This window comes from Phoca vitulina, unplaced genomic scaffold, assembly GCF_004348235.1.
Source record: "Phoca vitulina isolate PV1807 unplaced genomic scaffold, GSC_HSeal_1.0 scaffold84, whole genome shotgun sequence".
In the NCBI taxonomy this organism is placed as follows: Eukaryota; Metazoa; Chordata; class Mammalia; order Carnivora; family Phocidae; genus Phoca; species Phoca vitulina.
In genome coordinates, this window is record NW_022589787.1 from 1,262,411 (window position 1) to 1,275,300 (window position 12,890).

General features: G+C 35.8%; 2 protein-coding genes across 8 annotated transcripts in view; one reads left to right on the forward strand and one right to left on the reverse strand.

The window, feature by feature from the left end:
* LOC116626175 overlaps positions 1-12,890 on the forward strand; it is a 222,725-nt gene that overhangs the window by 134,257 nt on the left and 75,578 nt on the right. The window contains exon 8 of one of the 3 annotated variants that reach the window (XR_004298187.1): positions 6,799-6,928. The exons of the other annotated variants lie outside the window; for them this stretch is intronic. The gene's annotated coding sequence lies outside the window, so the exon portion shown is untranslated. Of the gene's footprint in view, positions 1-6,798; positions 6,929-12,890 lie in introns of those variants that run through there. 3 annotated transcript variants of the gene reach the window in all.
* The window catches only part of UBE3A (ubiquitin protein ligase E3A), a 96,737-nt gene continuing 89,970 nt past the window's right edge, over positions 6,124-12,890 (reverse strand). For all 5 annotated transcript variants that reach the window (XM_032395367.1, XM_032395368.1, XM_032395371.1 and 2 more), the window contains exons 12-13: positions 7,914-8,057; positions 6,124-6,913 (exon numbers count right to left, since the gene is read on the reverse strand). In XM_032395367.1, coding sequence (XP_032251258.1) covers positions 6,793-6,913; positions 7,914-8,057 — 265 coding nt within the window. In that variant the 3' untranslated portion in view covers positions 6,124-6,792. The remainder of the gene's footprint in view (positions 6,914-7,913; positions 8,058-12,890) is intronic.

A 12,890-nucleotide genomic window follows, 5' to 3' on the forward strand; every position in this document is an offset into this window, starting at 1 on the left:
AGGAAGGAAGGAAGGAAGGAAGGGGAATACAAGATCAATATACAAAAATTATTTATATTTTATATACTAGCAATTAGCAATCCAAATGTTTATAGTAGCATCAAAAATAACAACTTAGGAAAATATCTAACCAAAGAAGTCAAGACTTGTACCCTGAAATCTATAAACATCAATGAAAAAAATTAAGGACCTGAACAAATGGAGAGACATCCCATGTTCATGGATTGGAAACCATTATATTGTTAAAATAGCAATATTCCCTATAAACACAACACAATCCCTATCAAAATTCCAGCTGTGTGTTTTGCTGACTATAAAATTCATATGGCACTGCAAGAGACCTCAAGTAGACAAAATGATCTTGGAAAGGAACGGAGATGGGGGACTCACACATCCCAAATTCAAAACCGAGCTATCGTAATTAAGCTATGATAATCAAGACAGTGTGGTACTGGCATAAGGCCAGACATATATATCAATGGAATAAAACTGAAAGTCCGAAAATAAAGTCTAATATTTACAGTCAATTACTTCCCAATAATGGTGCCAAGACCATTCATAGGGAAACAAGTCTTTTCAACAACTGTGCTTGGACAACTGGACATCCATATGTCAAAGAATGAAGCTGGACTCCTACAATGCACAATAGGCAAAAATGGATGAAAGACCTAAAACTATAAGACACTTAAAACAGGTATGACTTGCAGTAGGTAAATTTTTTTCTTTAAAGATATACCAAAAGCACAAATCACACACACACACACACAAAGAGAGAGAATTTGGACATCACCAAAATTGAAAACTTTGTGCTTCAAAGAGCACCATCCAGAAAGTGAAAATACTATCCAAAGAATGGGAGAAAATATTTGCAAGTAATTTATCTGGTAAGGAACTTGCATCCAGAAAAAAGAATTCAGTAATAAAAAGAACCCAATTAAGAAATAGGTAAAGGATATGAATAGACATTTCTCCAAAGATGAACAAATGGCCAAAAGCACATGAAAAGATGCTCAACCTTATTAGCCATTAAGGAAATGCAAATCAAAACCATTAAATACTTCACTCTCACTAGGATGGCTAGAATAAAAATGTCAGTAATAATTTAGTGTTGGCCAAGATGTAGAGAAATTGGAACTCTCACACACTTGTTGATGGAAATGTCAAATAGTACAGCCACTTTGGACAAGTTTGATAGTTCCTTGAAAGGAGTAGGCATACGACCCAGGAATTTCACTCCTATGTACATAACCAAGAGAAATAAAAACTGATATCCACATAGAAACCTGTACACAAATGTTCATAGTAGTAGTATTTATAATAGCCAACAAACAGAAATAATGCAAATATCCATCAAATGAGTGAACAAAAATATGGTATATCAATAAAATGAAATATTATTCAGCCATAAAAGAAATGAAGTACTGATTCATGCTACAACATAGATGCACCTTGAAAACCTTGTTCTAAGTGGAAAGTTAGACAAAAGGCCACATACTGCACGAATCCATTGATATGAAATGTCCCAAACAGGCGAATCTATAGACAGAAAGATTAGTGATTACCAGGGGCTTTGTTGTGTGTGTTTGTGTGGGGTATTGGGGAGACTGTTGAGGGGAGAATAAACAGTCACTCCTAATGGGTACAGGATTATTTTTTATAGTGATAAGTGCTCTGTATATAATGGCGATGATTGCACAATTTCATGAATATTCTAAAAGCCATGAATTGCACACTTCAAGAGTGAATTTTGTTATGTGGATTTTATCTTAATCAAAGCAAAAACAAAAATGAGGGAAGTACCCCTCCTCCACTTTGAGGTGGATGAGAGAGGTTCAACTCCTGCAAAGGCAATCATTATCTCCAACCTCTCAATGGACTCCTTTTAATTGGCAAATATTGAGCGAATCTATCTCAGTCTGTCTTGCACCAGGTTGTCTAGCATCTATATCTCAACTTCATTGAATCCTAATAACCAGCAATGAGGTGGGCTTGTATATGATAATCCAAGCTGAGGGAAGGGCAGGGCCAGGACTGAGGACCAGAGTCATGACACTGAAGTCTACACTCTTGACAGCTGTGTACCAGACACACGCTTATCCCATTTCCTATGGTTTCCTAAAGACCAGAAGACAGCTAGAATGATTATTCCAGGTGCTGTTCAAACGAACCTAAGAATCCTGATTTCAGGGTTGATTTGTAGTAATGGTTATGAGGTTCTGGATAAACAGGCATTCATTCATTGTGGTGTTTTAGTATAAAAAAGTGTTTGGCAGAGGACTGTTCCTTGATAGACATGAGGGGCTGGCAGTCATTGGGTGGTGTAAGATGCCTGCCCCTATCTCCACTGAGAGGAGTGTGGCCACAGACAACGTGGCTGCACAGAGACTCCTGGTTGTGAGAGCACATCCAAAGGGTAGGGCTGGGGAAGTCATACAATATTGCTCTCAAGGACACCTGTCCTTTTCCTTTCCCTCTTATTGTCTTTCCATGGGTTGGAACAGTCATTGATCCAGGGGAGCCACTTCCTCAAGAAGCAAGTCCTTTAGCCACAAATATTTAAATATTTAATAAAAAAACAAACTTTTTTTTGGGGGGGAAGTGTGGGAAGACAAGGAGAAAGAGGCCATTTTTAGTGAAAAACAGGAAGCTTCATTGAACATTCTATTGCATGCTGAGCTGTTTTCAATCACCCAAGAGGTTACAAGCTGGTGGAAAGATGATTAAAAAAAGTCTTTACCATGAATCTGCTCACATCCTGGTACTCCTCGCTGTTTTGTAAGGAATGTGCCCCAGAGTTGAACTACCATGGGAAGTGTGGGTTGCTGTGAGGTTACACAGGCACTTGGGGGTCCATGTTGGTGGTCCATGAAGTTTTTTATGGGTGCTTTTTAAATTTTGATTTGGAGGGGTACTTGAGAAATATGAAATAAGCACAAGTGAAGATGTTGGGTGGAGATGCAGGGAGAAGTGCCTGTAACAGATGGCAAAATTGGAAAAGCATGTGGGGCCCAGTTTATGGAGGGCTTTGGATGCCAAGCTTGAAGAATATTCAAAGGGAAGCAAATTTTGAAGCAGAGGGTATTAAATTAGCAAAATTATTTTAGCAGAATGAAAAAGATTGGAAGTTACAGTCAGGGCAGTTAGTTAGGAAGCTATTAAAAGCAACCAGGTGATTCAATGGACCAGGACCTGAAAGGAAGCATGATGAACAACTCCGGAGATTGGAGGGGAAAGGAATTGATAGGTACAAGCTGTGACAACTGAGGGATGAGGGATTTCGATGACTAGGTTGAAAGTGATCCTGTTAAGGAAGAAACAAGTAACAGTAGGTAGAGACGCAAGATGAAGTTCTGGTATTAACTTTGAGGTACCAGAAAGATTATCCTGGGGATAGGGTCTGACAAAAAGGAGTGGTTGAGGTTGACCAGAGAGAATTGGACAAGAACTTTAAGTAGAATTATAGTATCCATCCAAGATCTGGATGGTATACATCCAACTGAAAAAGGAACAGAGTAGCAGCCAAATTAAGTTCAAGGTGTTGGCAAGGTTAAACAGTTCATACTGGCAATTGAGAAGGTTCTGAGTATTCTTCAGGAGAGCATTTTCAGTGGCACAAAAATGGATTAGCAGCATTTCTCACAATGAGACACCTACATCAAAATCTTGCAGTGTTTAACAAACGCGAACCTACTAGATTTGAACAGGGAAGGGGGAAAAGTCTTGGGACTTGGAATTTAACAGTCTTCCCCAGGAAATTCTTTATAGACTAGTAACACAGAGTAGAAGATGAGAGGGAGCAAACAGAAGTTTCTTTTTAATTCTTTGGTGGCTCACGGAAGGGGTGGGAAGGGTAGATGATCAAGAAGCTGGTAGAGGTTAAAAAAAAAAAATGTATATGTATATATATGAGGGGGGGAGGGAGGGAGAGAATGTGTGTGTTGTGAGAGAGAGCGAGCAGATAAGGGGATCAAGACTACAAATAAAGTAGTCTTAGGAAAACAATCCTTCTAAGAAACTGTTACGAAATTCTTGAGAAAAACCCAAAATGGGGGCTGAAATCCCAGCAGTTGTGTTCTTATGGGAACAGGGAGTGATGTTGCTATGTCACAACCAATGAATGAATATCAGCAAGTTCAGTTTGAAGCCTCATTTTCAAGGTTTTGTTTTTGTTTTTTGGATATTTATCTCCCTACACAGGTATGCATCGCAAAATAAAGCTAGGGAAGCTGTAGTTGTATTTTATCACACAATTAACAAACCTAGGAGAGCAGTATATAGGGTGAGGAAATGCAACTCATTTGCTGAAGCTGCCAGGCTCCAGAAGAGTTTGGCAGCAGGTTGTATTTTTATGTTGCATGTTTTAAATTTTCTAAAATAATAAAATGTAAAAGAAAGTTTCTATTTCATTTGGAAAGCTAATTATTTTAGTTTATGGTTCATTTTTTCCCCCAGAGCTTCCTGCAGACTGTGGGCTGATTCACAGATAACCAAAATATGTAAGAGTGTACAGACAAAAAAGTACTTTAATAATAAGACATTTAGGGTAGAAGTAGTCATTATAGTCAAAATTTCTGTTTTCCTCTTCCTTGAGATACTGTTCAATGGCATTCTAGTAAACAGTAGTGAACAGGAGGCAACGGTAAGAGAGGTGGTAACATACCCAGGGTAATTACTAAGAGAGTGAGAGCAGCTAGTATGGACAACCAATGACTTTTTCTCTTAAAATATTTTTAAGGGTAGGTTTATTTTGAACTGTTTGTTAAAAGTCTATTTGATGTGAATTCTATATCTGATAACCTATACTCAATTACCATTCACAAACTTCATACAGATATGTTAATACATTTATAGAACTTCAATACTGTGATAATAGAACTTGAGAACTGAAGAGCACACATTTCTTCACGAATTTATTATATAAAATGCCCCCAGAGTATTTGATTTCTCTCCTTCTTTCATTATACACAAGCACATGGATGAGACGCTCTTTAAGGTGACTGTAGTATCATGAGAGTCCCTTGCATCAAGGTAGTGTACATACCTTAACAGTGTTCTAAAGGCTGGCCCAGAAAACAACAACAACAACAACAAAAAAGTTACCTTATCACAAGATGGAAAGCACTATTTTCTTTTTCCTCTAAATTATGATGAAAAATGTCACTGTTTTATTTAGCATTATGGTACATAACAGATCTGTCTCAATTACTAAAATAATTAAAATAATCCTGAAAGATATCCTTTTTCCCCTCCAGTGATTTGAAAAGCTGTATTTTTCCTGCCAATTTCAAACAAATCATCAGGTTGATCTATCGTAGTCTGTTAAAACAATCATCAAAGCACAAGCTCAGCACATTAGCTGTATGTAGCTTGTAGTAAAAGGATATATCCATATGTCTCTCCTTAGTTAAAAATACATAATCCTTTTATTTTATATTGCAATAAAAGAAATTAACATCACAGACACAGAAGACTAGAAAGGGGAAACTACTTACTTCTGAATGTCCAGTAATTTAAACCTATTTGTACTTTTCCACAGTACATGAAAGTAATATTTAACACTTCCTTTTTGAAGTAAAACTTAATCTTTGGGGATACACAATGTAAATAGGACTTAAGAGTAATAGTTCCACTCATTTCCAGGTCTGCTTAATGTATGATTAAGTAAAACAAGGCACAATAGCCATCCTTTCCATTATGTTGCAACACTGATCATGTGCCTTGATAAAATGGCTGATTAGACAAGATGATGGCAACATGAAGGGAAGACTTTGGATTGTCTATTTAAAATGCAGGTAATAAGTAATTAATAAAAAATTTATTTTAAGTGCACTTTCACATGCTTTGCGTTTATAATAAACAAACTTCCTAGCTTTCTTGCAACAGGCTTGACTACCATTTCTTTTGGCCAAATGCACTTTTCCCCAGTAAACTTAAAACAACAACAATAACAACAACAACAATAACAACAACAACAAAATAATCCCTGTCCTTTCATAAACTAAGAAAGAGGATTGGCTACTGAAACAGTTCATTCCAAGACACATGAAGACGACATACTGTGGCATGAGTTGTTTTTAATTTGTTGTGCTGTTACTAAAGTAAAGTTCTGAGGGCTGCAGTTAAAACATTCCAAGTTCTCCCTTCCATCTTTATTGATTTCAAGATTTTGCACAGAAAACTCTTTGGGGACTAGAACAGCAGCAATTGCATCACACTGTTTTCAAGACTTCAAGTTTCAAAGCAAATTGTTTAAAAAAAAAAAAAAAAAACAACACAGTTCCTGATTTGAGTTAGATACAGGGACGAAAATAGCACATACTTGAAGGTTACACAGTCTACAAATGGTGGCAATATTTTCCTTGGGAGAGTAGTTTTGTTGGTATATATTTTTTAAATACTCAAAAAGGCTCAACCTCAAGCAGTAATAAACACAAGCAAAAGTGATTTAACCCTTAAAATAAATATTCAGAAAAACCTCTCTGTACATACAAGTGAAAGAATAAGTAACACTTTCACGCAAAAAAAAAAAAAAAAAAAAAACAATAATAATAAAGGATTTGTTCATATAAGTAGCTGAAATCTGCTGTTCCAGCCCACATATCCCCAATAAAGAAGGGAGGCACAGACATAGGTGACTACTGTGGTTCACTATCTTACAGCCTTTTTGTACTGGGACACTATCACCACCAATTTTATCCTTCTTGTTATATTTATTAAAATTTTAAATTTCTTTTTCTTTTCCTTTTTTCTTTTTTTCATTTTTCTTTCTTTTCTTTTTTTTTTTTTTTTTTTTTACAGCATGCCAAATCCTTTGGCGTAAGTGATGGCCTTCAACAATCTTTCTTTAAGTTTTTCTTTGCTTGAATATTCCGGCAGTAAAAGGACATTAAAGCAAGTATGAGATGTAGGTAACCTAAATAGAGAGAAGGAGGGAAAATAGGAAAATAAATCGTGGACAATGTGCTCAGTATTAAAAAATCCTACTTTTAGATGGTATGTATAGTTGAGATGGTTTGCAATGCAGAGTACAATCAATGCAACTCATAAACTTTGTTTTTCCTGTGCAACTACCAAATATCAGTTTGTTTTTATCTTACCTATTATTCAATACTAATGATGATAAAGATGATGACTGATGATAACATATTGTATCCACTGAGTTATGACATACCAGATACTGTTTTAGGTACTCAACTGTTAGATCTAACTAAATCTTCTCACAATAAACCTATCATTATCCCCACTACAGAATTGACATCACTGAGAAGTTAATTTACTCTAGGATGGAGACAATACTCAAACCTGGTTTTCAAGATTTCAAAGTCTGTGTTCTTTAATGCCAGTTACACATATTCTTGGCAGTATGATTATATAAATGACTTAATAACAAATATAAATAAATTTACATTAAAGCCATTATACATCAAATAATGTGGAATACTAATAGAAATATTTCTATACATTTAAACCCTTAAATATGCTACTATTCATGTATGATCCTTACTCAACAAAAACATTAACTTACACAATGAAGAGAGAAAATTAAATATCAAGATTATGAAATTGGATTCAAATGTTAAGAAATCTAGTGCTGAACAATTTTCTGAGCCTCAATTTAACCATTCTGAAATAGATTACACAATACAGCTTTTACAATTAAAAAAATTCTGAACTAAAAACTGATTATCAATTTGCAAAATTCCAAAAGAAGTGAGTCCTGTAACAGTTTTGAAGTAGGCCAGTGTTTTAAAAATTTCAAACAGCAGCAGCAAAATATTCTCTGAACTACTAGTTCATGTGATTTGGAGAGTTCCACATAAAACTGTAAAAGTACTCAGAAGCTCCTGGACAGCTCCCATGTGTGTGATATGGAATGTAAGGTTTTTGGTATATAGTCACAACTTAATAATTACCTTTCTGTGTCTGGGCCATTTTTGGCTATAATCATCTTTAATTTTCCTAGTCCGCCCACAGGTGCTCTGTCTGTGCCTGTTGTAAACTGCAAGAAAAGTCTTTTCTGCTCATCTGTAAATGAATGAACGATTTCCCAGAACTCCCTAATGAGAAAAGACAGAATACTGATTTTAGTTTAGCATTCATTTATAACTAGTACGAGTTTATGATTTATTAAAACACGGAGATAACTTGGAAGTTAGTATCAGAAACCCTAGACATTCATTCCTGCTCATCAAGGATCTACAAATTACTAATGCAAATTTATCTTACCAAAACACTTTTTAAAAGCATAGTTAGTTCATGGCAACATTATCTAGAACAGGAAAAACTGGTAAACTGAAGTGTCCAAATAACAAGAAATAATTATGTAAACTATGGTATATTCATACTATATAATCAGTAACAAACAAAATACAAAATACAAAACCCAAATCCTGTAAAGTGAAAATATGAGATTTTGGGGGGAAAAGGTGATACAGATTAAGGACAAAAAAACCCCCCCAAAAACAAAAAAACAAAAAACACACATACATGCCTAAGAGTAGTAATACAAAAGCATACATTTTATATATAAACCAGAACACTTGTGATTTTGTTTGCTATGAAGTGGGGATAGGGGATAATTCTGATATTTCTGCTATATGTAATGATTTAGTCCCTGGCATTCCTAAAATCTATGTGATAAAAGTCATGTTGTTATAATGATGCTTGTTATACTCACTCTAAAAACAAAATGCAGTTCATTAAGAGCAATCTTGGCATGGGTGTCTGAATAATGAGGTATCCATAAATTTAACATATGCACTAATCCTCAGCTAAAAAAAATTCAAGATTTTAGAAAAAAATTTAAAAATGTTAATTGGTCAAAGAATACATTTTAGTATTTATTTGAAAAGCTCTTTCCAGAATCTTGGCAGAGAACATCACACTTCTACATGTGTAAACAATTTCTATTATTAAAATGTGGGCATTTTTGTTGGTGCAATACCAATACTTCTGACAGGGTTAGCAGCTTTATTAGACTTCCTGGCTCTCCTTCAATGTCTTCCCACTTCTTTTCCCTGACATTCTAACATCCTCCTCAGTTCCTGCAAACCTCCCATTCACCTAGAGAAAACAATAAAGAACTACATCATAACAACAGGAAATTAGACATGGAACTTGTAGGTTCATCTTTCACAGGAAGAACTAAAATCATTCCAGTCTAGGTCAATCTTATTGGGTGGCTGACAAGAAAAAGTAAGTCTCCTGTGGCTCAGAGCTCTCTATCAGGGCAGAATAGCTCCCCAGCAAATGGGTGGTAATCAAGTCTTCTCACACTGTAGGAGTGCTCTGAAGCCTAACTGAACCAGCCACACCTGAAAAGGATAGAAGGGTACCCTGACCAGTCTGTCTACATTAGTTACTTATTTGGTTCTTTCTAGAATTTAAAATTAGAATTTAAAATATTGGGGTTACTATCAGTTTACATAATGAAAACACTGAATAAAATTTATCTCTTCCTTTAGGTGTTTTGTTCTATATTAAAATTCTGAATGCAACTATTTAGAAAACTGAAAAAAAGCTTCTGCATTTCTACATAAGTGGTAGCTTCATGGATCACATCCCATTTACATCTCCTAAAACCTACTCAGATCAAAAAGGAGAGAAAATCCGATAAAAAACACCCATAACCTAAGCTTAGATTAAAACTAGGAAAACAGAGTGGCAAACTCCCAACTGACATGTAAGTTGGGAGTATGAACACCTGAGCCCAAACTAGCAGAGTCCTACAAGAGCAATATGGAAGACAAGGGTGTGCAGAATAATATGGGTTAGAGTTCACCCCTGAAAGGCAGAGCCCCACCCCAAGAGTGAACTACTAAGGAAAGGTAAGAGCACTGGCAACGGGGTGGCTAAAAGGGTGGGCCTTGGAAAAGTACCAGGGTAGAAATGACAGGTAGGCATGATGCCTGGAAGTGATGGGGGGAGCACTTTGGGAGACAGAGGTGTCCCTTGAAAGTAGCTTCTGGCAGTTATAAAGGAATGGAAGTAGCTAATGAAAGAGGCCCTAATTAAACAAGATGGAACTGAAGAATCAGAAGGTGCTAGGCCACATAACCACATATTAAAGAAACTGCTGTTACCATAACAACAGAAGAGAGGATCATTCAATCAGGAGACCACTAACTCCACCCAAACTTCTCCCCACTCTATCATGAGATCTACTAATAGCAGGTCCATAAAAACTCAACCAATAGAAATATAAATGGGAGAAACAGAATTCCAAAATCCAAATAAAGATATTATGAAACAAGTCTGGCAAATAAATAAGAAGCTAAACTGTCTAGCAGAAAAAAGTATACTTGAAAAATTCAGTCATGAAGAATGGAAAACCTGTAATTCCCATATTCCAGCATGAAGAGAAAATGCAACAGCAGATAGAAAAGAACACCAATTATCACAAATACAAAACTCAGAAATGAACAAACCTGAAACATAAATGAGAATACTCAAATATACTCAAGAAATATGCAAAATAAATTTGGAAACAGAAGGTTAACTTACAAGATGACCAAAAGAAAGCCAGTATGACCAAAATTTCTAGTAGGGACATAGAGATCAGAAACAAAAGAACAAGAAAAACATATATATATATTTGGAACATATATATGGAATAATCCATGTATGAGATGATTCACTGTGACATTACTTCTCATAGCAAAAGACTGGAAATAAACACTATGTCCATGAATATTAATAATCTATACTGCTTTCACACAATGACAGTATTCAGCCATACAAAAGAACACGGAAGATATCTCTACACTGATACGATTTCCAGGATATAATGAAAAATATTTCCTCGCTCTGTCCCCCGGAAAAAGTCTGCATGCACTAACATTTAGTAACAAAGGTCATACCTTGTACCCCAAACTGACTTTTAAAGATGCCATTTCCCCCAATAATTTCTTATAAAAAAGGCTTATTTCAAGCCTAGAGTTAAAAATGCTCAAGGTGAGCTAAAAATTTCAAAATGTAAAATGAAGTGATGTTAAAAGCATACCAAGACTAATCAGTTTGAGTATTACTAAGAATAATGACTGTGAATCACACTCAATATATAAAAATCCATGAGTTCAAAATATTCAGAAAGAGGCAAAAAACCCCCCCAAAAAACTAACTAAAATCCAAACTCAACTGTCACTATTGAAATTATTACATTAACTCCTGGGCGCCTGGGTGGCTCAGTTGGTTAAGCGACTGCCTTTGGCTCAGGTCATGATCCTGGAGTCCCAGGATCGAGTCCCGCATCGGGCTCCCTGCTTGGCAGGGAGTCTGCTTCTCCCTCTGACCCTCCCCCCTCTCATGCTCTCTCTCTCTCATTCTCTCTCTCAAATAAATAAATAAAATCTTTAAAAAAAAAAAAATTAAAAAAAATAAATTATTACATTAACTCCTTATTCTAAAATATTTAATTACATTTTATTGTGCCTTTTCAGTAAAACTGTTTTACACAGTAATCAAATAGCAACCACTGATGAGGAAAAAGAACAGCAGGTATATGTAGAATGAACAGAAGAAATTTTTTTTCCAAATCACCATTTTGCAATCCCCAGGGAAACAATGGATTCAGGTAAGGATATTAATAGATACAAAAAATCAGAAGAAACACAGATTAAGAGGTTTGGGGAAGATGATGGTGGCAGTGATAGTTATTTTGTTTTTGCTTTTCTTTTCAATCTCCCTAATCTCTCCCATAAAACCAGAGCTAATTGGATGGGAAAATGGAAGACCTATAGATAACACCTTCAAAACTAGGTGACAAGATATCCCCCCACAAATCCTTCCATGTAAATGAAGAGGAACACACCACTGATAGCTAGAATACCTGGTTGGTACCTTTGTCAGTGGGTGAGGATGCAAAAGGAAGGCAACTGGGTTTCTTACAGTCCTGGGAACAAAGGAACCTCAAAACCACCAACCCACTGGAAAGCACAGGCCAATTTGAAAAGACAGCTAAAAGAGTTATTCAATTTGTAGGCAAATGCAAAGGGATCATGATATAGTAAAGGCTCTGGGCCCGTAAAGCTCTTGAACACCAAAATTCCCTTTTAAAACTGAGGAGAAACTGCTGGAAATAAGGTCCAAATCCACCAAATCAAGAATAAAAAGGCCAAGAAAAACTCAAATAAATGTGGGAAAGGAGAGTAGAATAGGCAGTTTCAGAAAACACAAGGCTATATATATGTACATTTTTTAAAAATCATTTTGCAAAAACAAAAACAAAATGCACAGAGCTTTCCTGAAGCATGAAAAAGCTGCCCTGGCCTATCTCTCCCTCTTCCAAATGTGAGAAAACTCATCTCACTTAAAAAAAAAAAAAAAAAAAAAGGGCACAACAGAAAAAGATCAAAAACACTAAAAGAGTTACTAGAGAGGAATAATACGTGTGCGTGCGCATAAGAATGATGTCTCTATAGAGAATAAAATTACACCGAGAGATCTGCCAACAAAACATGAAAATTGTAACAAATTTCAAATGAAGCTAAAAATTTTTAAATAATAGTAGAGGCTATGAAAGGACAACTAAGTCAGAAACAGAAAAATTCAGAACAAGGGTAATTAAAAGGAAAGATTTTGGAAGATATGACAGAACTAAGGGATAACTGGAAATAAAAAGAAAATAAATCACGTCAAATTGAGGGAACTAAAACTAATCTAGAGTAACCATAGGACAAATTAAGCACAATGATAATATTACAGAAACAGAAGATAAAAAACTTAAATTGAATCAGGAAGAAAAGAAGCCATGCCTGAGAGTCTCCTTCTCAACCCAGAGACACAGCTGGCAGGGCATTTCTGCCACAAACGGTGCTGGCCTGGTAAGTGCTGCCCTTCTTGTGGAGCCTGAGAGTCCCTCCTAGCCCAGAGACACCGAATGGCCATCAGCA